This window comes from Myotis lucifugus, unplaced genomic scaffold, assembly GCF_000147115.1.
Source record: "Myotis lucifugus unplaced genomic scaffold, Myoluc2.0 scaffold_762, whole genome shotgun sequence".
Lineage (NCBI taxonomy): Eukaryota > Metazoa > Chordata > Mammalia > Chiroptera > Vespertilionidae > Myotis > Myotis lucifugus.
Window position 1 is genome coordinate 217,617 of NW_005871810.1, and position 27,353 is coordinate 244,969.

The 27,353-nt window shown below is 53.7% G+C and overlaps 2 protein-coding genes across 2 annotated transcripts in view; both read left to right on the top strand.

Moving 5' to 3' along the window:
• The first annotated feature begins 378 nt into the window (after positions 1–378).
• Positions 379–17,229, top strand: OTOP1 (otopetrin 1). The gene is made up of 6 exons (XM_006106069.1): positions 379–790; positions 10,339–10,475; positions 10,951–11,009; positions 12,961–13,091; positions 14,790–15,718; positions 17,059–17,229. The coding sequence occupies exons 1-6, from the start codon at positions 379–381 to the stop codon at positions 17,227–17,229; spliced, it is 1,839 nt and encodes a 612-aa protein (XP_006106131.1).
• Positions 17,230–21,686: 4,457 nt separating this feature from the next.
• LOC102423058 (D(1B) dopamine receptor) overlaps positions 21,687–27,353 on the top strand; it is an 8,706-nt gene continuing 3,039 nt past the window's right edge. The window contains exon 1 of the mRNA XM_006106071.3: positions 21,687–22,197. Coding sequence (XP_006106133.1) covers positions 21,687–22,197 — 511 coding nt within the window. The remainder of the gene's footprint in view (positions 22,198–27,353) is intronic.

The following is a 27,353-nucleotide window of genomic DNA, read 5'->3' on the forward strand; positions in this document are numbered from 1 at the left end:
ACCGCGGGACGCGGCGGAGGGCCCTTGTCGCTTCGCTGGGCCGGGCGCCTTGGACAGGAGCTGGAGGACGCGGGGGCGGGCGGGCGTCCGTCGGGCAGGGCTGACTGAGGTCCGAGGCATCAGGGTCGCGGAGGGAGGGAGGGAGGGCTGCCCCCAGCATCGCAGGGCGAGGGGAAGTGGGCGGTGCGCACCGGGAGCGCGAGGTGGCCGGGGCCAGCCCGGGTCAGCCGGGCGGGGGGGACGGTGGCACCTTGACTGGGGCAGGAGAGGGGAAAGCTGGCCTAGGAGGGTGACCGGGAGGGTGGTGGTTGGAAGAGGGCGTGGGGCAAGCGCTAAGTCAGGGGCAGCAGGTGGGGGCCGGGCCTTGGCCACTCAAGGATGCCCGAGGGCCAGGGGGCGCCTCCCTCTCCCCGGGCGGCACGGAGCGCCCCGGACAGAAGGTCGTCGGAGCCCGCGCTCTGCCCGCCGTCTCAGATTCTGGCCCAGGGGTCTCCGGGGTCCCCGGGGTCCCCGGCCCCGCGGCGGGGCGCCACCCGCAGCTGCGTCCCGCAGAAGTTGGCCGAGGCGCGCAGCAGCCAGTACGGGCTGATCGTGTTCGTGGCGGGGCTGCTGCTGCTGCTGGCCTGGGCCGTGCACGCCGCGGGCGTGGGCAAGAGCCACCTGCTGTGCGTGCTGACGGCGCTCATGCTGCTGCAGCTGCTGTGGATGCTGTGGTACGTGGGCCGCCGCGCCGCGCACCCCCGCCTCGTCCACCTCAAGGACACGCACGCCGGCGCGCGCTGGCTCCGCGGTGAGTCCGGGAGGGAGGCCTGCTCTCCCGCCCGCCGGCTGCAGCCGGGCCACTCCGTGCCCTTTCCCCTCCCCGCTGCCTTTTTCTCTTTTCTGTCTTCTGTGCATCTTCCCTGGCTCTCCCTGTCTGCCCTCCCTGCCCTCCAGGCGCCCCCTTTCTTGGGGAAGCCTCGCTGGCTGCAGTAGCCTCCTCTCTCCACCCGCAGGCTCTTGCCTTGCATCCCATTGTTAGAGCTTCCACTGACCCCAGGATGAACGCCACGCTCCCCATCCTGGCATTCAACAACAACAACAACAACAACAACAATAATAATAATGGTATTATTATTATTTTGGTTAATCCTCATCCCAGGATATTTTCCATTGATCTTTTTAGAGAGAGTGGAAAGGAGGGAGAGACAGAGGGAAACACTGATGTAGACACATATCAATTGGTTGTCTCCTGCACGCACCCCGTCCAGGGCCAGAGAACTGCAACTAAGGTACATCCCTTGACCGGGATTGAACCCGGGACCCTTCCCAGTCGTAGACCAACGCTCTATCCACTGGGCAAAACCCGCTAGGGCCCCAGATGGGTTCCTTAGTTTTAACCCAGTGCTCCCGTCTCAGAGGTTTTAGGTCCTGTCACAATATTGCATGTTTCCATGACTGCGCATATTCTGTTCCCTCCTCCTGGAATGCCCTTCCCCCCAACCCCCCTTTCCTCCCCAGTGATGTGTTCCCAGCCTACCTCCACCTTTGAGGTTCTGACTGCACACCCCCCACTGGACACTGTTCTACCTGTTGACACTCTTGTCCCCTCCACCAGAGGGGAGAGCGATGATGTTCGTCTCTTAGTCTGGAGCCATTCAGGGCCTGGCACAGAGTAGGTGCTGAGAAAATGCAGGCGGGGTGGATGACGTATGGACGAGCAGATAAAGCTCGGGCGGTGGGGGTAGAGCACCTGCCGGGGACTCACACACATTGATGGGAACTTCATCAAGATGGGAACCCTCCCCATGGCTCCCGGAGCTTTCGTCTGTGACAGGGAGATAGACATGATGCGGGTCCAAGGGGAGGCAGTGGGTGTCTGTGGAGAAGGCCCCTGTCTGAGAAGCCATCACGGGAGAGGCAGGTCCACACCCCGCACACTGGCTCGAATGCTCATGTTCAGATCTCATGTGGAGCGCGCCTTCCGCTCTCCTTGCGTGACCCCCTCATCTGCCCACCTGCTAGTTTCAGCCTGTGTAGCCCGGAAATCACACTGAGGGGAACCAGTGACTGCAGCGACAGGTGGTGCCCAGCACTCGTTCGTTCTCCCCCCCCCCCCTTCCCCTTCGAATGCCTGCCCCAACGCCCCCCACCTGCCTGCTCACTCCCACGGGGCACCACGCTCTCCGCAGGGAGCCATGGGTCCTTGCCAGTTTCTGCCTTGTACTATGACGCGTTGGGTATGAGCCTTGTCATCCGGGTGAGATTTTAGATTTTTCAGGCTCAGGGACTGTGTCTAGTTCATCTTGTCTTGAGAAAAACTGACCCAACTCCCGGGTGGCCCAACTTCCTGTTCTGAAAATGGCTGTTGTAGGGAGGGTCATGGTTCTGTGACTGTGAGTGGCAGTGATCCGGTGCTGTATCGAACAGACAAATAGAAGTGAAATGTTGTTTTGAGGATATTGATTTACACAGGCTAACAAACATTAGAAACACAGGCTTTCAACCTGTGCTTCCTGTAGCGGAAGGACCCTTTCTTTGTCCCTCCCTCACTTCCTCCCTCCTCCCTCCTTCTGTTCTTCCCTTTCTCTTTCCCTCCCTCCTCCCACTTCCTGCATTCCTTCCTTTCTCTGTCACCCCTCCCCAACCCCACCTCCTTCTTCCCTTCCTTCCTCTCTCCCTCTTTTTTTCTCACTTTCTCCCTCCTCTTGGAAGGCTCCAAGCTTTGGGGCCTGAGGAAGTGGGTGGATGGTGCTGCATTTCGGAAGATTGGGAACACGGGGGAGGGGCAGAAGTGAGAATGTGGAGCCGGGCTTCTCTGGTGGCCATGTTACAATGGGAGATGTCTATTGGACACTGAGCAGTGATAGAATAAATGAGGCAATAGAGAGAGAGCACACAGTAGGTCTCACTAAATGGTGGCTGTTAGACACTCAGCAAGTTGCCCCATAATAACATAACCGTTCGGATGAGGCATGTGGACAATGGCGCTGGTGCTGGCCGTGGAAGGCGTGGCTTGCTGTCTGGCTCTATCACCATCACCTTTCTTTTTTTCTTCTGCTTTTTAAAAAAATATATTTTTGTTGATTTCAGAGAGGAAGGGAGAGGAGAGATAGAAATATCCATGATAAAAGAGAATCATTGATTAATTGCCTCCTGCAAGCCCTCTACTAGGGATCGAGCCTCAACCCAGGCATGTGCCCTTGACCGGAATTGAACCCGGGTCCCTTCAGTCTGCAGGCCGACGCTCTACCCACTGAGCCAACCCGGCTAGGGTGCCATCACCTTTCTGAGTCCGGTTTCCTCATCAGTAAAATAAGAATCCCGACCGCCTCTCAGGGAGGGGCTGGGAGATGTCGAGTGAACACAGTTTGCAAAGCATGTCCATCCCTCGCCGTGAGCCGTGGCTCATCAAAGAAGCGAGAGGCCAATTATGCCAGAAGAATGTCGGAGGTCATGGTGCCAAGGGAAGTGCCCTGAGCCCTGTGTCTGAGGTTTCCCTGGAATCCGAGCTGGAAAGACGGGTTCGGCCTAGCTCTGCCCTGGCTTCCCTGGCCGGCTCAGCTGTCTGCGGCTCCGAGCAGCCCGCCGGTGGAATGCCGGCGCTGAGGTTGTCCAGAGACAGTGTTGGGGTCTCGGCTGTAAGGCTTTTCCTTGAGCAGGAAATATTCTGCTGCATCTGCTGGGTGCGAGGCGGTGAGGACTTCTGTTGGCCGAGCGCAAGAGTTTTATTCAAGGGTCTGAGCGTTTGCAAACTTAGAACACAGGTAGGCGAAACCCCAGAGGTGTCCCAAAGGATGAAAAGCTCCCAGTTCTCAAAGTAAAAGTTATATCCTGGAGGATAACCAGCCCTGCCTTGTTCGCTCTTTTTAAAAAAATACCTGTCATTGATTATTTTTTAAAAAAATATGCTTTTTTTCCCTTTTTATTGATTCAAGAGAGAGAGGAAGGGAGAGGGAGAGGGAGAGAAAAACCAATGGGAGAGAGAATCATAGATCCTCATACCTCAGCGTTCGCCTGGTCGATAACTTAGCAGCTCAATGAAAATGACTCCGTTTTGTATTTGCCCCGTCTTCACTCTTTGCTGTGGGATGAGAAATACTGACCTGGTCTTAAACATGTGGTAGAAATGATGGGTTATAATGCAGAGACTGGTGGGGAAGAAACGCCAGCAGCCCGGCCGTCTCCTGCGGCCCGGTGTGTGCACTGACCCGAAACCCGGGAAGTAGCTGTTTCATCACATTAGTGACCAGCCCTCTTCCTGCTCTGCTTCTAGTCTCTTAAAAGTGGGACAGGTCGTTGTTTTAAAAAATACATTTTAATTGATGTCAGAGAGTGGAAGGGAGAGGGAGAGAGAAACATCAATGATGAGAGAGAAGCATTGATTGGCTGCCTCCTGAACGCCCCACACTGGGCAACCCGGGCATGTGCCCTGACAGGGAATCAAACCTTCTGGTTCATGGGTCGATGCTGAACTACTGAGCCACGCCGACCGGGCTAGTTTATTGTTATTTTTTACTCGTTTTTGTCCTGTCTCAAGCCCAGAGAAGTGTTACTAACACAGAATGGAGGTACGGACAACGAGAACAGCCGTGCGTGTGGAGTGCGTTTGGAATGCTGGGACGTTGGGAGCATGGCCCAGCTGTTAGATGCAGCAGTTCTTTTTGTGTGTGTGTGTGAGTGATCACCCTCAGACGGACTTCTTGTATGAGGTCAGCTTTTTACCGAGTGCTTTTTTCCTCAAATGACCCGCACCCACGCGCACCACGCATTGCGTCTCTGTGCAGCGTGCTGTCCCTGGGAGGGGGCTGCTCAGAGCTCTCTGCTCATTGCCCCTCGAGGGACTGGAAGTGAAGGGCAGAGTGCGCTGCTGACAGACGATCAGCCTGGGGCTGGGGGGGGGGGGTGTGGGTGGGTGGGTGGTGGCGGCTGTAGGAGCTGTGGAGACAAAGGCCCGCAGCACAGTGGAGGGTTCGGGAAGCGGGCTGTCGCACGTGTGAGAAAGTACATGTATGAGGAGGGGCGGGTGCTGTGGGGCGTGGTGGCAGAGACGGGGTGGAGGGACAAGGTCAAGGGCTACAGGACACAGAGGCACGGGCCCCGGTGCTCAGGGAGCCTGCAGTCTGCAGTGCAGCCAGGACGGACGAGGAGCTACCCTCCTGAGGTGCAGGCAGATGCAAGCTCATGACCAGTGCCTGGGCTGCCCTGTGCTTTCCCGCCTCGAGGCGCATGCTCATCTTACTGTGACCGCCTCTTCTCCGCAGACGCAGACCCTCCCAAACGCACCCTGCTTCCTTGTTCCGTCCAGGGTGTAGCATCCGTGTGTCCCAGCAGTTCTCAGTTCTCTTTACGTAGTAGCTTTATGGAGATACAGCCACCAAACTCCACCAGTCGCCCATTTAGAGCGCATAACCCGGTGGCTTTTAGCGTATTCACAGGTAGGGTCAGGGTAGGGGACGTTTCTGTCCTCTCAAAAAGGACCCCCTTACCCTTCAGTCACCATCCCCCTATGCTCCTATTCACCCCTTGTAATGTTTTCAATGTCCCAGCAATTCCTGAGGTGGGCGCTGTTCCCTACGTACACCAGGAAGCCGGGAGGGCCGAGAAGGAGGGTTGAGCCCCCCTTGCTGGCAACATTGGGATAGAGTGAGAAAGAGACGAGGAACCTGCTCCTTGCTTAGGGCAGAGGGTGTGACATTAAGGCTGACAGGGAAGGCATAGCCCTACTTTCATCTCGCTTCTGTCTTCTCCATCGAGCGGAAGGATTTGAAGACCTTGCAGAGAGCAGCAGAGAAGGGAGCCAAGCCCACAGCATGGGGGCGACCTCCTGGTGGCGGAGCAGAGCCTGTGGTCTGCTTTGGTTCACCCGCTGGACTGAGTCCCCACTGGGTGCCAGGCACAGGCTGGGCTGTGGGGGGTGGGTGATCAGGCACGGCTGGCCCTGCACCACGATTACCCAGACAATGCGGGCAGCCGACAGGATGGCCAAGAGCATAGCCCCCAGGCAGGGCGTGGAAAGCTCTACCCAATGAGATAGACCTTTAGAAATCACTCAGTCCCCTCTGATTGCTCCTCTTGCCCCCCAGTCCCCATCTCCTTACCATGAGATCTTTGGAAGGCTTTACATCTCTGTTTCCCACCCAGTCCCACTCCAACTCTATTCTGTCACAAGTCTCTACTGAGCCTGTAAATCACACACTTCCAGACAGCTTCTCATCATCCCTTTGGATTTAATGCCTCTTATCTTATTTTCTCTTCTGTGAATCTATTGACCTATATCCATCCATCCATCCATCCATCCATCCATCCATCCATCATCCATCATCCATTTCCCCCCTTCTTCCTTTGCTCCCTCCCTCCTTTCTTCCCTTCTCTCATTCCCTCCATTATACATCCATCTGCCTCTCCAATTTGCCAAGTTTATTGCTCACTATTGCCCCCTCTCCTCTTCACCTTCCCTAACTGTGAGGCCTGGTTGTTTGGTTAAAGCCCTTTGTCAGGCGAGTTACAGGGATGACATTTTTCTCCGACCCTAGAGTGTGCTTTTCTGACCACCGTCATCACCCTCAGTTCTCTTCCAGGCGCTGCTCTTCTGCGTGTACTTAGAACGTCCTGGCACTTCTTCTCTATTCATTTATTTGTTTGTTTTCTGTCTTCCCCACCAGAACGTTAAACTCACTGAGGGCAGCTACGTTTTTTTTTTGTTTTGTGAATCCTCACTCGAGAATATTTTTTGCATTGATTTTTAGAGAGAGTGGAAGGGATGGAGGAGGGAGAGAGAGAAACATTGATGTGAGAATGGCACATCCATTGGTTGCCTCCCACACATGCCCCTACAGGGGCTGGGGATTGAACCTGCAACCCAGGTACGTGCCCTTGACCAGGACTCGAACCCATGACCCTTCAGTGCATGGGAAGATGCTCTGATCATTGAGCCACACTGGCCAGGGCTGGATATTTTCTTTCATTGCCCTTCTTATATCCCCAGTGCCCATGACAGTGCTTGGACCATAGTTGTTTCTTGACAAACAGTTGCTGAACAAACTATGTTTTGCATGTCTTCAAATATCTTCCTGTCTTTTGCCCTGACAAGCGAGGATGCCTTGGTGGGAAGAGGAGGGTCCTTGAGCTACAGTCCTTCCCTGGCCTCGGCCCTCCTCAGCCTCTGGTTTCCCAGGCGGCAGACCAGACGCCTGCTGCCAGCACATCTGTCTGCCCTGTGCACACCCCAGTTTGTGCAACATTCCACCTGTGCATGTTTGTCTCCCCAGCAATCTTGTTGGTGTACCTTTGAGCCCCTGGCAAATGCCTCATGCACAGTATTTGTTGTATAAATACATGGGTGAATGAATCCATGGGTGGTGAAGGGATGGAGGCAGAAAAGACTTTGAGAGTGTGAGAAGGCCCCTGATGGATTCATCACAGCCCTTGAGATGCCAGTGATGGAGATGTTCTAGACCAGTGGTTCTCAAGGTGGGGTCCCAGACCACCAGTATCAGCCCCACTTGGCAGCTTCCTAGAGATGCAAATTTGGGGGCTCCACCCCAAACCCAGCGAATCAAAAACTCTGGGGGTGGAGCCCAGCTAGGGGTGTTTTAACACCCCCTCTCCCCCTCCCCCCCACCACCGGGCCAGTCTCATTGTAGACGGGAAAACCGAGGCTGGGAGCAGGGAAGGGATTTGTCTAGCTCACTGGACTGGTGCCAGGTCCCCATAGCGGCTGCCTGTGACCTGCCACCCCAACCACCTGCCTCGCCTGCTCTTGCTCTGTCTCTTTGTAATCAACACGAACTATGCGTTTGTCCAGCCAGTTCAAAGCACTGCGATTGAATCTCCTCTTACAAAGGCTCTGGTTTCACCGGGGGTTTTCCAGGACTTAAGAAAATGGGACTTAGCGATGTTTCTATATGGCTTTGAGTGAAGGCAAGGATCCAGGCGATTGCATTACTGCTCACGGCAGGGGGGCGGGGGGCGCTCCTAGGGGGGGTGTAATGTTATAGCTCACTGTGAGGGCCCCTGCCCTTCGCTCTTTCACGCTGTGAAGCATGTCACACACGATCCGGTTTCCTCCGTCCGTGGGAGAGAACGTGTGAACGGCGCTCAGCGCTGCCCCGAGGAGGGATTGGAAACGCTGACGTTGGTCAGTCCCACGGTCATTACGTTTTTCTCGCTAATTGCTTCATTTGTTGCAAGTTCCCAGTTCATGTCTTCTGCACATTCCTTTCCAGTCTCTTTCTTATATGCATGTTCTTTGTTCGTTTTTATTTCTGGCCCAAACCACGCTGGATAGACCATCGGAGAAAGTTCCCTTCCCTTCTTCACGTCATGCAGCACAGACCTCTCCGTGTCGCCGCGATGGAGCCCTAACCCATCACTGAAAACACACACTTTCTATTTTAAAAACGTTTTAGGTTTGTAGATGGGCTGCGAAGATAGTGCTGTGAGTTCCCGTAGGCCTCTGTACCTTCGCCTTTCTCCTTCTTCTTCCTCTCCTCCTCCTTCTCCTCCTCCTCCTCCTCTCCTTCTTCTTCTCCTCCTCCTCCTCCACCTCCTCCTCCTTCTTCTTCTTCTCCTCCTCCTCCTCCTCCTCCTCCTCCTCCTCCTCCTCCTCCTTCTTCTTCTTGACTTCAGAGAGGAAGAGAGAGAGAAACACCAATGATGAGAGAGAATCATTGATTGGCTGCCTCCTGCACGCCCCACACTGAGGATTGAGCCCGAAATCCGGGCATGTGCCCTGACCAGGAATTGAACCGTGATCTCCTGGTTCATAGGTTGACGTTCAACCACTGCGCCAGGCCAGTGGGGCCCTTTATTCCTTAGGGAGCAGGACTTTAGGTCAGAGAACTGGGAGTTTTGACCAGAACAGTGACGCTCTTAGATGGATCATCTTGGGAGAGAAGCTTCTGGGGCCTGCCGTTGACTCCGCCAGCCTGTTGGGTGTCTACCCTTTGTCAGAGCCCGGATGTGCAGGGGTGGGTACACTGACACACAGGACACACACCTGTCTTCCAGTTTCAGCTTGTCAGGCCAATAGTAGAACTTACTAGATATGCATATTATTTTTAATTGTGGTAAAATACACATGACCAAGTGTGCCAACTTAATCATGTTAAGTATACGGTTGGGAATATTAAGTACAGTCATATTGTGCAATTAATCTCCAGAGCTTTCATCTTGCAAAACTGCATCCACTAAACGCAGCGCCCTCCTCCCTCCTCGCCCCGCCCCCTGTGAATGTAACTGCTCTCAGGAACCGCATGTCCATGGAGTCACACAGTGTCTGGCTTATTTCACCTGGCATGACGCCCTCAGGGTGCGTGCACGTGGTTGCATGTGTCCGATGGACCTGCCGTGTGGACAGAGCCCGTGTGGTCATCCGGGCCTCTGCGGATGGCGCTTGGTGTGCTTCCTCCGCCCTTTGGCTGCTGTGAGGAAAGTTCCGGAACATGGCTATAAGCTTCTCTTCCCATCCTCGCTTTCCGTGTGTGGGGGTATGTGCCCAGAAGTGGAATGGCTGGGTCACTCAGAAATACAATTTTCTTTTTGAGAACCTGCCATGCTGTTTTCTATAGCACCTGCACACTCTACAGTCACATCAGGGTGCACAGGGTTCCAATTTACCCACAGCCTTGTCAGCATTGTTATTCTCTCTCTCTCTCTCTCTCTCTCTCTCTCTCTCTCTCTCTCCTCTTTCCTCTGTCTCCCCCCCCCCCCTCAGAAGCCACCCTGGAGGGGACTTGGTTTTCATTTTCATTTCCCTACTGATGAGTGATGTTGAGCATCTTTTCATGTGTTAATTCACCAGTTGTTTCCTTTGGAGAACTGTCTGTTCAAGTCCTTTGCTCCTTTTTCATTAGGTTGTATTTTTTTTGTTGCCGTTAAATCAGAGTTCTTTGTAGATTCTGGATGCTAATGCTGTATCTGATATGATTTATAAGTATTTGATGGTGTCCTTTGTTGTACAATTTTTTCTTTTCCTTTTGATGTGGCCCAATTTATCTACCTTTCCTTTCGTTGCCTGTGCGTTTGGTGTCATAGTCAATAAACCATCGCCAAGTCCAACATTGTACAGCTTTCCCCCTGCGCTTTCTTCTCGGAGTTTTCCAGCTTTCAGTTCTGCATTTAAATCTTTGACTCATTCTGAGTTAATTTTCGGACATAATTTATGAAAAGGAAGGGTCCGGCTCTATTCTTCCTCGCCATCATTTGTTGAAATGACTGTCCTTTCTCCATTGAGTGGTCTCTGCACCCTTGTCGGGAATCATTTGACCATGTGTGCCAGGGTTTGCTGGAATCTGCTTTCAAATGCTCTCAGTGAACAGTAACCCTTGCACGTGTGTTTCTGCCCTCGCCATGCAGGTAGCATCACCTTGTTTGCCATCATCACCGTCGTCCTCGGATGCCTTAAGATCGGGTACTTCGTTGGGTTTTCTGACTGCTTGTCAGCCACCGAGGGAGTGTTCCCCGTCACGCACGCGGTGCACACGCTGGTGCAGGTACATCCCTCTGTCAGCTATGCTGCCTCTGTATCCCAGGGCGTCCAAAACGGGACCGTGCGGCCGCGTGGAATGACTGGCCTGGATCAAGGCTGTTTTTCACATGAAGCGCTTGACATTTGCTTCTGGACGCTGGGGTAGGAACTGTCCACCGGGTGATGTAAGCAGGTTAACAGGGGCGAGGACAAGTGTCCATGTAACATCCTCAATTACCACGACACCATTTCCTCCCAACCCTGGAGACCCCCCTCTGGTTCCCACCCCTGCGCTCCCGGGCACTGTCCCACCAGGAAGGGCCCTGTCCCCGAGATGAGGTGATGAGGAGATGAGGAGAGGGACTTGCCATGCTGAGGGTGGGAGGCCACGGGCGCCCCCGCATTCACACCCCTTCCCCCTGAGCTTTAGAGCCTCTGGAGTGTGCAGACATCGCGATAGTTCCTGCTGAGGCGCGCTTCTCTGATTCATTCCCGTCCAGGTGTACTTTCTTTGGGGACACGCCAAGGATGTCATCCAGTCTTTCAAAACCCTGGAAAGGTAAAACTGGGGACCAGTGCTTTGCACAGTGAGCCTGGGGTGCCTTTAGACCAGTGATGGTGAACCTTTTGAGCTCGGCGTGTCAGCATTTTGAAAAACCCTAACTTAACTCTGGTGCCGTGTCACATATAGAAATTTTTTGATATTTGCAACCATAGTAAAACAAAGATTTATATTTTTGATATTTATTTTATATATTTAAATGCCATTTAACAAAGAAAAATCAACCAAAAAAACGAGTTTGTGTGTCACCTCTGACACGCGTGTCATAGGTTCGCCATCACTGCTTTAGAGCAAACAGAACCCGCCAGTGCCCTCTTGCTTGGGTTACAGCTCTGAGACCAACGCTCCCTCCATCCCAACAAGCAGAGCCTTTGCTCGTGGCCGGGGAGGAGGCCCTCGGATCTTCAGGCCCTTCCTGCAGGGACAGGGAGAGCCATACAAACATCAGTGAGGAGAGAACCACTGACCAGCTGCCTCCTGCACGCCCCCTACTGGGGATCGAGCCCGCAACCCGGGCATGTGCCGTGACCGGGAATAGAACCTTGACCTCCTGATTCATAGGTCGGTGCTCAACCACTGAGCCACGTCAGCCGGGCTTACTCTTTTTGTTGTTGTTGTTGTTTGTTTGTTTTTAATGTGGCTACTGGAAAATATAAGACCACACACGTGTGTCTTGTATTACTTGTGTGTGGACAGCGTTGCTCTAGGCCGGGTACCCAGGCATTTCCCGCCAGGGCCTCTCCTCCAAGGGGACTCTGAGGGGCAGGGGCGTGTCCTGCCCGGCCTTGCTGGTTGAGCGGTTGCACACAGTCTCTCTCTGCCTCTGAGCCTCGTTTCTAAACTGGCCAGTGAGTGGTTTGAACCAGATACACATACAGCTTGACCCTGTTTTGCTTGAAGGACTAAGTGTTAAACATTCCTGAGTCACTTACCACCTTTAGGTGTTAGATTTAGACTTTCCTAGAAAAACGGGAAGGTTTGGCAAGCCCAGGGTGCCTGGCAGCAACGAGCTGGGGCTGAGCTGGAGCTGTGCCGCCAGGTGGGGCTGCCCTCCATGTGCTGCAGTCCCCACCCCTCCCTGACGTGCCCCAGACTCGCTTTCTCCATCCACATTTCCGGCCACACCCCCTACTGGGGATCGAGCCCACAACCCGGGCATGTGCCGTGGCCGGGAATAGAACCACTGAGCCACGCCGGGCCAGAACAGGCTTTTTAATGTTTCCACTCTGCCATCCTCAGTGGGTTAGGGTTTCATCCCATGCTGGTTGCTTCACGGTCACAATATTGCTGCCCACACTCCAGCCTCCATGTCTACAAGGCTGGGGAAAAAGGGAAGAATGACAGTAAGTCTGCCTTTCTTAAGCGTATCTTACTCATTAAGAAAACAAACGCTTTCAGTACCTCACACCCCACTGCACCATGGCTATGCCTAGCTGCAAGGGAGGCAGACAGCAAGTCTCGGGCTTGGCCCAGTGTGGCCAGAGGCAGGTGACGAGGCAGAGGAGGCGGATGATGATTGTTGGGTTGGCCAACCAACAGTAGTAGCGTTCCCAACTCTCCCGACATCCGCTGTAGCCCTGCCATCGTCCCCTCATTGTTCTCTCCTCTTCCCTTCGAGGGGAAAGGGCCTGGGGTATCGTAGGTTCATTGGCTGCTTTTAACAAATTCCCATCCTTGCATCCCTGATTCCAAGACCCAGTTTCTTTTTGTCCCAGAGACAGTGAGTTGAGGACTGGCAGGTTCAAGGTTAAGGCGGAATGCTGAGGCGGTGGTTTGGGTAGTTCCCGTGGAACTGCCCCTCCCAGCCAGTCAGAGGACCCACCCAGGGACCGAGCTGCCAGATGAAACCAGGGTCCTGGCTAAGAAGGAGGCCTGTGTGTCTGTGTGTGTGTGTGTGTGTGTGTGTGCACGCACACGCGTGTGTATGCAATGTCCGTGTGTTTTGCAGGTTCGGGGTGATCCACTCGGTGTTCACCAACCTGCTTCTGTGGGCCAACAGCGTCCTGAACGAGTCGAAGCACCAGCTGAATGAGCACAAGGAACGGCTCATCACCCTGGGCTTCGGCAACATCACCATAGGTGAGTGTGCGCGTGGCCGCTGCCGCGGTGGCACGTCCGGGAGACCTGCAGAGAGCAGAACGACTCGAGGACCACAGGGCCCGCCCGGCGCAGCATTGGCCAGACAGTCCCCAACCCCCCGAGTCCGTCTGCTGGCCCCGTGAGTGGGGGTGCTGAGTGTAATGAGAGGGCTCCTCCGTGAGTCAGGGCTTGTCAGACCCCAGGGTTATCATCTGGGTCACCCTCTGCACGGCCCAGGTCGGCATGGAGATACATGACTTTGTGTACAACCGTGGAAGATTGGTGGTTGTGTCTGCCTGTGTTTAATTAAGCCTTTACAGACCTTTAGTTCTTTCTACTGAAAGTATAGCTTTTAAAAACCCATAGCCGTCTAATGGTAGGTTTGGGTTCATTGGTTTTAGTTCATTTAAAGTTGGCTTGTCATGTCTGCCCTCCCCGTCCCTCCTTGCTCCTGTGGGAGAGCCCGCAGCACTACACCTTTCCGTTTTCTTGCCAAGTCCTTTAGCTCTTAGGGTCTGTCGCTCCTACACCAGGACCCTGGGGTGGAGAGGAATGTGGGGTAGAGGAAGGCCCAGTGGGCTGGGGACTGGATTTGGGTCTTGTTCCCATCACACATCAGCTGTTGCTGTGCATTTCATTATTTGCTCCCAGCATGTCCCCTCCTGGTTAGGGAGCGTGTCTTTGTAACATGGCCAGTGCCTTCCAGAAGGTGGTGCAGCCTGGCCCTCCTGCCGCTGGGGCTGGAGGTGCTGTCTTACGCCCCACCTGTCAGCATCAGATGGTCTCAAGAGGGAAATAGTTGCTGATGGGATGGGCCTTTTCCCTCACGGAGTTATTTTTTAATAATAACTTTTAAATCACACATGCAAATCAAATTCACGTTGAGAGCTTAGAAGCACAGGGGAGCAACGTCTAGAAGGAAGTCACGCACTCAGCACCATAGACTCACAGTGTTGCGTGTTGAGTGTATCTCAGTAAAGCTGGGAAAAGGGATGTGAAAGTTTCCTTTGCTGGAAAATAGAAAAGAAAAACCAGTGGCCGTTTTCCTCCCAGAGATGACCATTGTTAGCATTTTCATTTTTCTATGTCTGTCTCTCTGTCTCTCTCTGTCATCTGTAGGTCTGTAATTTGCAAAAGCAGAGTCATGCTCTGGATGCTTTGACAAGCTGCTTTAAAAAAATGAAATTCTTTTTAAAATATGTTTTTATTGATTTCAGAGAGAGGAAGGGAGAGGGAGAGGGAGATAGAAACATCAATCATGAGAGAGAATATAGATCGGCTGCCTCCTGCACGCCCCACACTGGGGGTTGAGCCCCACAACCTGGGCATGTGCCCTGACCGGGCATCAAACTGTGACCTCCTGGTTCATAGGTCGACACTCAACCATGAGCCACTCCTGCCGGGCGGCAAACTCCTTTTTGGTTCAACAATATCTTGCAAACATTTTTGTATGTTGCTAAGTAAATGTCTACATTTATAATAGATTGATAATGTAACATTCCAATGGATGGACAAAATGTGATTCATGTAATCAATTCTCTTTTGGGGATGTTCATGGTTGTCAATTTAGCCGTGATATTAAACATGATAATAAGCCGTGAAATCACGCTTTTACTTCCACGGGGAAACCCAAGCGAGCGAGCACGCAGGGACAACGCCTTCGGCTTGTCCATGTCCCCGTGGCCCCTCTCCTCCTAGAGCTGGATGACCACACGCCGCCGTGCAACTGCTCCCCGCCGGCTCTCTGCTCCGCCATCTCCCACGGCATCTACTACCTCTACCCTTTCAACATCGAGTACCAGATCCTGGCCTCCACGATGCTCTACGTCCTGTGGAAGAACATCGGGCGCAGGGTGGACAGCCATCAGCACCGTCAGCACCGGAAGATGCAGTTCCGGTACCAGGGCGTGGCGGTGGGCTCGGGCCTGGGCCTGGCGGTGCTGGCCGCCACCATCGGGGTGGTGGCCGTGTACCTGATCCACATCGGCCGCTCCAAAACCAAGAGCGAGTCTGCGCTCATCCTCTTCTACCTGTACGCCAGCGCCCTGCTGACGCTCATGGGGGCCGCGGGGCTGGCCGGCCTCCGGCTTTACAGGCTCGATGAGCAATCACTGGACGAGTCCAAAAACCCGGCCCGCAAACTGGACGCGGACCTCCTGGTGGGCACGGCCTCCGGCTCCTGGCTCCTGTCCTGGGGCTCCATCCTGGCCATCCTCTGCGCCGAGGCCCGCCCCGCCTACACCTGGTACAACCTGCCCTACTCCGTCCTGGTCATTGTGGAGAAGTACATCCAGAACCTGTTCATCATCGAGGCCACGCACCGAGTGCCCGGCATGCCCGGCGAGGACATCAGGGCCCTGCGGGTGGCCGTGGTCTGCAACGGCGGTGACGCACCCCTGGCTTCTTCCTGCCTCAAGAGCGACGCTGTGGCCCGGGACCTGGGCAGCCAGATGCCACCTGCAGCCAACGGAAGTCTGTGCCTGAGAGAAGTCAGTGGCCCAGGGGAGGCGGAGCCGAGCTGGGCAGGGGCCCGGGGCCCGGCCTGCCGCCCCCGCCTCTTGCAGGGCAGCACCCAGAGGAGCGTCCTGAGGAACATCGCAGCCTTCTTGTTCCTCTGCAACATCTCGGTAATCTGCTCCCCTCCTTCCCCAGGCCCCGCATCCTCCGGGGTTTCTAGAACCTACTGCTGTGCACGAAATGACCCCCACACTCAACGTAAACGCACCCACATTGTTTTCCAAGGTGTCTCTGGGCCAGGAATCCAACCCTCGCTGGGCGCCTCTGCTCAGGGCCCCTCACGGGGGCAGTCCAGCTGCCGGCCGGGCTGTGATCATTGCAAGGCTTGACTGTGGGGTGGGAAGGGGACCGTTTCCAACCCACCTGTGTGGCTGCTGGCAGGCCCGAGACCTCCCGCGGGTCCTGGCCACGTGGCCTCTCCTAGGGCAGTCACCACGCGGCAGCCGCTTCCTCTCGTGAAAGAGGGGTTGAGCGAGGTGGGTCCCAGGGTCCTTGTAACCTAATCCCAGAAGTGACCCCCCTCACTTTGTCCTATTCTGTTTGTTGGAAGTGAGTCCTTAGGTTCAACACAACACGAGGGGGCGGGGCTCATGAGGCTGTGACTCCCAGGAGAGGGTCCCAGGGGTCATCCCAGAGGCTGCGTGCACAGTGTGGGAGGGAGAGCTGTGGAGGCTGGTGGTGTGACGGAGAAGCGGACCGGAGCCTGACATTTAAGAGGGGGTTGGGGGGGGTGGGGTGCAGAGGAACAGGGACAGGGAGACCGAGGGGACCAGTGTGTAGGTTCCACGAGCAACAAAAATAATAGGTTTTGCAAATTAGTTGCCATTGTATTCTCACCGGAGCCTCTGAGACAGGTGTTAGTATTCCCATCTTACAGATGAGGAAACTGAGGCTTGAAGAAGTTGTAGCCTAGAAGTAGCATGAGTAGCATGAACTCAGGTCAGGCTCCAAAGCAGGTGCGCCTCCCCCTGACCAGGAGGATGTGGGCAGGGCCTGGGCTGCCTCTCTCAGCCAAGGACAGGCCAGAGAGGAGACCACAGAACTCACAGCCCAGACCTGTGTGGCCGGGGTCTCCAAGCACCAGTGTAGGTACGTGCAGGTGGGTGAGACCAACAGGCAGCCTCTGCTGTAGGTAAACACTGGGGGCCCCGGGAGCACAGAGGGAGTTCCTGCCCAGACTGGTTCCATCCAGAAGGGCTTCCTGGGAGAGGTGGTGTCTCAGGACTTGGAGGAAGGTAGGGTTTAGCAGAGGGAAGCCAGGTGTCCCTGATAGAGAGAGAGGCAGGAGCCAAGCCCTGAAGACTCGGGAAAGGAAGGCACATTGGGGACCGCACAGCCCCGGTGCAGAGGCTGCGCATCACTGACAGGTGTACCTCAGGCTCCCTGCCCAGGGGCCCGGGATTGGCTGGGTCTCCTCGGCGGTGGCCAGCACGATCTCCTTCTCTTGCAGCTGTGGATCCCGCCCGCCTTCGGCTGCCGGCCTGAGTACGACAACGGCTTGGAGGAAATCGTCTTTGGCTTCGAGCCCTGGATCATCGTGGTCAACCTGGCCATGCCCTTCTCCATTTTCTACCGAATGCACGCAGCTGCCTCCCTCTTTGAGGTCTATTGTAAGATCTAGTCTGCGTCCGCATGGAAGGCCGGGGCGAGGGGTGCGCGAACAAGGGCGCTCCCCGGAGCCACCTGGGGCGGCCAGGCTGGGCAAATATTGCCTTACAGGTTCCAGGCCTGTCTTTTGTCTGCCGGAGTTGTTTCCCGCGGGCCGGGTGGCCCATCATCCCGGGTGAATGTCAACAAGTCAGGTCAAAATCGATGAGGCGGCTGAAATCCATCCTCGTTCGTTCATTCTAGTCAAAGCCCATTTTATCTCCTTCTAAACGAGGGCCTCTGTTTTTGAAGAATGTGATCCTCGGTTGGAAAAATGTTTATCCAGTTTGTTTTTCATAAAAACCACCCTGTGTTTGCCATTCGTCATGTTACTACATTCAGCCTTTTGCTGACCATCTGCGTAGGCTAATCACCCCATAGACTGCACCCTCCCCGGAGCTGGCGAATGTCGATATGATCACATTTGCTCTCTATTGTACTTTCTGCATGTGTTTAATTTTCTAACAAAGTTATTTTTATGGTTTGGATGGAAATTCGTGCATCGATCCATCTAAAGACATATTTCTTACCTGGATCTTGGCACATTTTTGTTGGTGATCATTGTGAAGTTTTTTTTTTGTGTTTTTTTTAAAAAATATATTTTATTGATTTTTTACAGAGAGGAAGGGAGAGGGATAGAGAGTCAGAAACATCGACGAGAGAGAAACATTGACCAGCTGCCTCCTGCACACCCCCCACTGGGGATGTGCCCACAACCAAGGCACATGCCCTTGACCGGAATCCAACCTGGGACCCTTCAGTCCGCAGGCCAATGCTCTATCCACTGAGCCAAACTGGTCAGGGCCATTGTGAAGTTTTTAAAAATACCTATTTTACTGTCTTCTCTCTCGCTGTGCGCACACACATGCTTTTTATAGAATGTTTGGACAGGCCAGGAGACCAGAGAGACAGGAATCACCCAGAACGCCACTGGGAAGCAGACAGCCACTCTGACGTCTCGGTGTGTCTCAGCTGTGGGCGCTGCGATGCTTTTCATCGCCGCTACAGTCCCACTTGCCAGTGGCGACGCGACAGCGCCAATTTTGTACACATTTCCCCCACTTACCGACCTGCCATAGCCCGCTCTCCCGTTGCTACCCGTGCTCTGTAAGTGTCCCGTTAATGCTGTACGTAGTCTGCCCAGGGAATGTGCCGTGACCGACTCGGTTTCCTAGTGCTGGCTTTAGTGTCTATAACTTTTGCTTTTATGAGTGACCCTGTGGAGATTAACCATATTTGTAAAGCCTCTTCTACATGTAGAATTCTTTGTGAAGGTGTGTACTTACGCTCAGAATGTCTAGTCTAAAGGCTGTGGCTATCTGAAAGCCCCATGAAGAATACGGACAGCGGGGAGGCCTTTGTATGTGTTTTTTATACTTATTTTAAAATCATAATAAAGTTAGTTTACTTATTATCAATATGAACATCTTTTCATCTGAGTGTTTTGGTTTTTTTTGACAGCACAGGCAATGGGACATTAAGAAACACTGAATTTTTTTACACGATTAAAGTACATTATGTCTATTTTAGGAAAAAAAACACACAACTGAAAATGGGCAGATATGCCAAAAACAAAGGGAAACATCACCGAGGGCGGTGGCTCTCCAGCGGCTGGAACCCCTTCACTCGGGACCTACAGCAATGTTTGCAGATGTTTCCATGGCTACCATTAGGGGGTGTTGCTGGCATCTAGTGGGTAGAGGGCTGGGGTGCTGCTAAAGTTCTGCAATGCACAGACGGGCCCCCACCACAGAGAGTTATCTGGCCCCAAATGTTCATAGTGCTGAGATCGAGAGATGGTGATATAGCCCGGCCAGCGTGGCTCAGTGGTTGAGTGCAGACCTATGAACCAGGTGGTCATGGTTAGATTCCCGGTCAGGGCACATGCCAGGGCTGTGGGTTCGATCCCCAGTAGGTGGTGTGCAGGAGGCAGCCGATCAATGATTCTCTCCCATCATTGATAGTTCTCTCTCTCTTCCTCTCCCATCCTCTCTGAAATCAATAAAAATATTTTTTTAAAAAAAGAGGTTTTATTGATTTTTTTACAGAGAGGAAGGGAGAGGAATAGAGAGTTAGAAACATTGATGAGAGAGAAACATTGATCAGTTGCCTCCTGCACACCCCCTACTGGGGATGTGCCCGCAACCAAGGTACATGCCCTTGGCCGGAATCGAACCTGGGACCCTTGAGTCAGCAGGCCGACGCTCTATCCACTGAGCCAAACCGGTCAGGGCTTTTTTTTAAAAAAAAGAGGGAAATTGTGATATAGAGGTAATTGCTGTTAATCTTGGGCACCTAGTTAACTATTAGCACACACACACACACACACACATGGATTGTGTTCATATATACTGAATTTGCATGTAACTTGCTTTTTTAAAAAATATTTTGACCTGCTGGCCATGCTCTTCCACAGCAACGCTTTGTACAGTCAGGGCGGAAACACCGGCTGCTGGAGGGAGATGGTGGTTGCAGGGTGTCCTCGTGTGAGGGGCGTCCCCAGCTTGAGGGAGTCAGGGATGGCACTTTCCTGGGGTCTGATGGGAGTGACAGCTCAGTCGCTCACCCTCAGAGCAGGCCCTAGGGGAGCACGGGGAGGGTGAGTGGTGAGTGCAGTGTTTTAATGCTCAGAGGGATGGACAATCTGGCCTGGTGTTGCAGCCACACTATATGAAACACCACCGCAATGATGATAGTGCTAGTTGTCCAAAACATGTAAGTTAAGTCAAGTCACCTGCTGAAAACCCTTCAATGGCTTCCCGTTGCTTTTAGAAGAAATTATAAACGCCTAACCGTGGTCTATGGGGATCTTCAAGAGCTGGCCTGGTACTCCATCTTCTCCTGCCAGTCCCTTCCTCTGCCTCCCTCCCTTAGGCACCCGTGGGTGCTGCTGCAGCCACACCTGTCTCCCTCCCTTCCTTGACCATCCCAACCTGTTCTGTGCCCTGGGACCTTGGCACGTGCTACCCTCTCTTGGGCATGTGTTTCTCTGGCTCCTTGAAACGGATCAGCCTCTTTCTCATTCTTTAGGCCATGTGGGAGGTCCCTACATAGTGAGGTGTGCTCTGGACATATATATATTTTAATCCTCACCCAAGGATATGTTCCCATTGATTTTTAGAGAGAGAGGGAGGGAAAGACAGATATATCAACGTGAGAGAAACACATCGATGGGTTGCCTCCATCACGAACCCCAAGGAGCCTGCCACTGAGTAAGTGCCTGTGACTGGGATTGAACCCGGGACCCTGTGGTCCGCAGGCTGATGCTCCATCCACTGAGCCACCCGGCTAGGGCTGCTCTGGCCATCTGCATGCACACACTCCCTGTCACACGTCGCGGCGGCACCTTTTACACGAGTTGTTTATTCTGTGTGCTTGTCTCTCCTGGAGAGGACTGTCCACCTTGTGAGAGTAGGGACTTTGCCCCTGTCTCTCCCAGGGTCCCCCCACACGGTCACATGTGGTGCCCTCACAGCCCCGGACTATTGCAGGGCGTGGGGCCGCGCCAGGAACATGGTGGGCGCCGGGATTGGCAAGTTTCCTGGAATAGTCGGTAAGAGCTTGGCGGAGACTCTGCCAGCTCCCGGTGAGCGGCCAGCCCTCCATTCGCCTTTAAGGCACCAGGTGGCGCTGGAAGCCCGGCTGGCAATAGAGTTCAGCAGAGCCCATGGGTGTGGCTCAGCTGTTGAGCTCTGACCTACGAACCAGGAGGTCAGAGGCCCATTCCCGGTCAGCGCACAGGTCCTCAGCAGGAGACAGGCAGGAGGCGGCTCATCAATGATTCTCTCTCGTCGGGGATGTTTCTATCTCTCTCTCCCCCACCCTCCCTCTCTGAAAATCAATAAAAATATGTATTTTTAAAAAGAGTTCAGCAGAACCATGAGCTAGAACGTGCTCGCCTCTGCTTGCTCCATATGACAGGCGTGGGGCCCATCTCTACAGAGGCTGGCGGGGGCTCTGCTCATGTCCTTCGAAGGAAGAACCACCACGTTCCTCCAAAGCAAGGTGTCAGACTCCAAGGCTAACGTGGGCCAAGTGAACGAGGGAGGCCTGCAGCCTGTTTCTTTGTTACGGGGTAGGGCCACAACATTAGTGACAAAGAAACAGAATTTCCGGAGGATGAGGCCCAGAAATCAGGATTTTAAAAAGATTCCCAGGGGAAGGAGGAGAGGAGCCCTGGCCAGCCTTCCCCAGTCCCTGGGCACAGAGAACCGCCCTGGAGAGGCGGTTGCTAGCCTGCCGCTGATGCCCACCACGTCCGGGCACCGTAAGGTACGCCAGCCCACCTGACTCCCGAGTCACCCATGAGACAATCTTCGGGAAGGGGCAGAGCAGAAGGTGGTATTCATCACGGGTCGAGTCCACCCAGGGGAAACACCCTCTTCCTTTGTGTGCCAAGGGATCATTGGCTTCCTCATAAGCCAGCACCCAATGGCTCGTGTCCTGCGGGAACACCTGGTCTTCAAGATTGCACCAATGCTCAACCCTGATGGAGTCTACCCGGGCAATTACAGGTGCTCTCTGATGGGGTTTGACCTGAAGCGTCACTGGCTGGATCCCTCTCCATGGGCCCACCCTACCCTGTATGGGGTAAAACAGCTCATCATCCAGATGTACAACGACCCAAAAACAAGCCTGGAGTTCTATATCGACATCCATGCTCACTCTACCATGATGAATGGCTTCCTGTACGGCAATGTCTTTGAGGATGAGGAGCGCTTCCAGAGGCAGGCCATCTTCCCCAAGCTGCTCTGCCAGAACGCTGAGGACTTCTCCTATTCCAGCACATCCTTCAACCGAGACGCCGTGAAGGCAGGCACTGGCCGCCGCTTCCTCGGTGGCCTCCTGGACCACACTTCCTCCTGCTACACCCTGGAGGTCTCCTTCTACAGCTACATCAGCGGGGGCAGCACTGCTGCGGTGCCCTCCACCGAGGAAGCCTGTATCCTTGAAAGCCCAGGGCAACTGTGCTCAACCTCAAGAAGCTCATTGGCCTTCTGCAAGCTCACAAAAGTCACCAGTATCCCAGCCCAGATGTCTTCTTTTGGGCAACCCATTGCTACTATCAAACATTGAAGGATAACCTATCGTGGCCTGAGGTCTGGGGTATAGAAAGAATTAATTGCTGCTGATTACAGTGTGCGGAAGAGAAGGATGGTCATCAGCAGTTCCACTTGGAGGATAAAAACATTATAATGCAGAACAAAACTGGTTCCTGAGGACCTGAATTAAGAAATTCTCTCTGTTGGGGAAAGATTAGGCATTCTGTGACCAAAATCAATATCCTATGACCCTGTCCAGGCAGAGGACAACCTGTCCCTGTTCTGTTCCCCAGTAAAGAAAAAGAAGTGAGGCAATATATTTATTTTGAAAAAAAAAAAAAAAGATTCCCAGGTGATTCTAATGTGCAGCCAAGGTTGAGAACCACTGCATTAGAGAATTAAATGTCTTTATTGTATAAGCCACGAGCAGTCAGGTTTTCTGATACTCACAGCTGAAGGCATTTCTAATCAATACATTCATTTAAGATTTCTTTCATTCTGAGATAATTTCAAACTTATAGAAGAGTTGTACGACCTTCCCAGCTGACCACAGACCAGTAGTGAGAAACAAGTGTTTGTTGTTTTAAGCCACTAAGTTGAGGGGGGGGCTGTTTGTTATGCAGCATTATGATAACAAAACCTCACTAATATCAACTTACCATTTCCTAAGTACAGCATGTCATTTATTCATAATAGTTTTGCATAGTAAATATTGATGTTAGCATAAAAAAATTTCATTTTAAGTTACAGTTGACATTCAGTATTATTTTATATTAGTTTCAGGTGTACCACATAGTGGTAGACAATTACATAATTTGCAAAGTGATCCTCCCTATAGTTCAGGTACCCACCTGGCACCTTATAGAGTTATTACAATACTAGAGGCCCAATGCACAAATTTGTGCATAGGTGGGGTCCCTTGGCCTGGCTGGCAATCGAGGGCTATTGGGGGGGGCGGTGGCTGGCCAGGGGGAGGGACCCCGGGAGGTTGGCTGGCTTGGGGGAGGTTGGCCAGCTGACTCCCCCGGATCGAGGTCGATGGGGTGGCTAGCTGGGAGGATGGGCTGTGGGAGGTTGGCTGCGGGAGCGCACTGACCACCAGGGGGCAGCTCCTGCATTGAGCGTCTGCTCCCTGTTAGTCAATGTGCACCATAGCAACTGGTTGTTCCGGTCATTGTTTGGTTGTAACGGTCACTTAGGCCATGTGGGAGGAGCACGTCATCCCCAGACGGACAGCCTGGGGGCTGTCCTATATATATAGTCAATAATATATATATATATATTATTGACTATATTCCTTATGCCGAACTTTATATCCTTGTGACTATTTTGTAACTACCAATCTATACTTCTCAATCACTTCTCCCAACCCCTCCTCCCTTTAATGTTACCATTTTATTTTATTTTACTAGAGGCCCGATGCACAAAATTCACGCAAGGGGCTCAGCCCTTGCAGCCCCGGCTTCATCTGGAAGGTTGTTCTGCTGTTTGGCCGTCTGGTCTAATTAGCATATTATGCTTTTATTATTATTTTTTAAAAATATAGTTTTTATTGATTTCAGATAGGAAGGGAGAGTGAAAGATAGAAACATCAATGATGAGAATCATTGATCAGCTGCCTCCTGCACGCTCCCCACTGGAGATCAAGTCCACAATCCAGGCATGTGCCCTTGACTGGAATCGAACTGGGATCCTTCAGTCTGCAGGCTGATGCTCTATCCACTGAGCAAACCCAGCTAGGGCTAATGTTACCATTTTAAAGATGAGGAAACTCAGGCTCAGCGAGGTTAAGTAACTTGCTCCAGGTCCCAGAGCTAGTAAGTCAGAGAGGAGGGATTTGAACCCAGGACTGTCTGACTTGTGAGCCCATCTCCCTTCCTCTATCTGCATGCCTGTACTACCTTCTGGCATAACTGTTTCCGCCTGCCTGACATGGCTGCTCTCGGCTCCCCGTGCTTCTGAGCTGGGGAGGGCTGGGACCTGGGCACTGACCTTGGGGTTTGCCGAGGCCTCAGGTCACCATCAATCAATGAGGTGGCTTTTCCAGCCGCAGGGTGGATGCAGATGGCGGGTCATCTCAATCCTTCTGCCTGGGCTCCACCGAGCCAGGCTGAGCACATCAGCAGGGCTGGCGCCGGGGCGGGGGGTGGGGGTGGGGGGAGAGCTCAGGGGTGACCTGTCGCCAAGGAACCAAACCCGTCTGGGTTTAAAACGGCGTGGATTCTTTTGATAGCAGCCAGGGCAGCAGCCACAGAAAATCCGGGCTGCGGTCCTATCGATTTAGCCATTTGTCTCAGGGAGACAAATCCCATTTAAAAAGGAGGATCAATGAGGTTAAACAGAAGAATATTTGCCGACCGGATTAGGAAAGCCCCGTGGGCTAAAACGTTCTTAGAAAATCCTCTTAGTACACTTTTGCAGGAGCCAGGCCTGCGAGGGGATCGCCTCCTCGCTGTGTCCTCGGAAGACAGGGCTCCGGCTGGGACCAGGTGAGAGATAAGGAGTTTATTAGCATCTAGTTGGGGAGAGTCCTTGCCAGCGAGGCTGGCTTCGGAAGCTGCCTGAAGACACTCCTCGGTTTTCAGCTGTTTACTCTGTCCAGTTCTTCTGAAAACCGTGGAAAAGGGCCTGGGTGAGCAGGGCAGCCACCGCCTCCACTGAACCATCGTCGCCCCAGGCACGCTGCTGCGGAGCCGTCCCGGGAACAGGGACAGACACGTGCGGCGGCTGCCTGGCTGCATACTGTTACTGTGTGCGCATAGGGTCTTATCGGCGGAGAGAAAAGTCTTCGAGTTCTGAAGACCCACCCTTTCCCCCATGGAGCTTCATGCCTCTGAGCCTTTGCACATGCTGTTCCCTCTGTATGGAATGCTTTACCCCCAGCCCGCGTGTCCTCTCTTCTGTGCAGCCCTGTCCCGGCTGTCCACCCAGATGGCCGGTCCACCCCGTTGCTCCCACGCCACCATCTGACTAAGACGCCTTGTTTATTTCCTGTGCTGGGCAGGGCTTTTTCAGTTGCAGGTGACAAGTGAAACTCAACTCAGATACGTGTCAGCAAAGGGTGACTTCCTGGTTTTTGTAACTGCAGAGACCGGGCTAGGCCATTTCCTCTCTAAGACACAGGCACAGCCAGAAGCAAAAGGGAGGCTCAGAGCCACCCGTGGAGGCTCTACTTTGGCCTCATCACACTGGCCTTTGAAACTACTGTGATCAACCCATTTTGAAGGTGAGGAGACTGAGGCTCAAAGGTATCAAGTAACTTGCCCAAGCTCCCACAGCTAGGAAATGCCTGTTCCCGCCTGCCTTGCCTTTCCTTCTCCCTGTCTTCCCTTTTGTCCACTTAACTGTGATTTCAACCCAAAGAGGGCCTTCCCTAGGGAAGCCTTCCTTAACGATCTGGCCTCGGTCAACCCCTCATAATGCTCAGTACCGTTCCTTCCTAGCCCTTGGCACAGAGTAACTTTCCCTGGGCGATGCTCGGGTTAAAGTCTATCTCCGACACTGGACTATAACCTTGAAGAGGGAAAGGACAATACATACGTATATATTTTATACACTCTTGCATTCCCGTGGGTAAAACAGCATTTGGGACATAACAGGTGCTCAATAAATATCTGCTGAATAAAAGAATAAGAAGCTGAAATTCAAACCCCTGTCTCTAAAACCCAGGCTCTTTTCTGACCTCATAAGTCGGTGTTCTGCAGGACAGGAGGGGATGGGGCCATCCGGGTGAGGGATTAATAACCGTGTGACCCACTAGGAAGATGGCGTGTATGCGCGCACATGTGTAGGACAGTGGCTTGCATCCAGGCTGTCTGTGGCCAAGGAGGCGCAACAAGAGAAGGAGCACCGAGCCAGGGAAAGGTGATGAAAAGAATAAAAGACCTCACCTGACTGCCTAAGGATCGGGGGTCCCAGGGAGCTCCCAGGGCTGTCCGTCGGGGATGACGTGCTCGTAGTTATATTTGACAAGGATCACTCTGCCTGCCGTTGAGCGGAGGGTGGGCAGAGGCTCACAGCAGAGCCCAGAGTGCCCGAACCCAGGAGAGTGTCACCATAAAACAGGGTGGGGAGGACACAGTCCTGGACAGGGATGCCAGCGACGGAGAGGAGATGGGGAGACAGGTGGCGAGTGTGACTCCAGTTCTAGGCGTAGGCATCTGGACAGATGGTCTTGCCATCTCCCACAGCAGAGAGCGGGGCAGGGGTGTGTGTGTGTGAGGGGGAAGGGCTGAGCCAGCTGAGTCTGAGAAGCTGGGGCCCTTAGGTGTGGCTCCAGGTGAAGGGGCAGGTGGGTCTGAGCGGAGGGGGGAGGGCCCAGCCCCTGTTTCTAGACCTCACAGGGGGTCTCAGATGGGACGCTGCGGCAGGCCGATTCCCATTCATTTCTCTCCAGTTGCCTTCCGCTGAGCTTCACGGGCACAGACTGGGCGGGTCACAAGCGGAACTTGTCCGCGGGAGGCGTGGTGAGATCCTGGAACAGGGCTCTCCCTGCCCAGCCTTTCTCCACCTTTTTCTTTCTTTCTCTCTCTCTCTTTTTAAAGAAATGTCAGGCTCTGGCCCACCCATTCAAGCCTCAGTTCCCCCTTCTGTGAAGCACTGAGGTGCTATTAATCCATCCCTCTCAGGACAGATAAAGAGGAAGACGGTGCTAGTGCCCTGCAGAGGGAAAGCCCCCCACAGCTGGGGCCCCTTCCTCTCCTTGTCTCTGGGTTCTCAGCAACTATGCCCTAAAGCACAGAGGCTCCAGAATTGGGGGTGCTGGTAGGGAAGAGGGCTCTCTCAAGGCCAGGTGAACCCCCCAATCTTAGAATGAGTGTGTGTGGAGGGGAGGCTGGGAGGCGTTCCTAGGTGACAGCCTCCTGCGGGGGGGGGGGGGGGGGTAGGGGGGCAGGGAAAGGGAACAAGGGGGCCTTCCCTGGCCGGTTTCAAGGGGCCTTGCAACACCCGCTGCGCCGGGATCATTGCCCCCATTTTAGGATGGAGAAACCAAGCCCAAGGAGGGCAAGTTTCGCGCTCAAGGGCCCCACACCAGGAAACGAGGCCCAACCCCAAG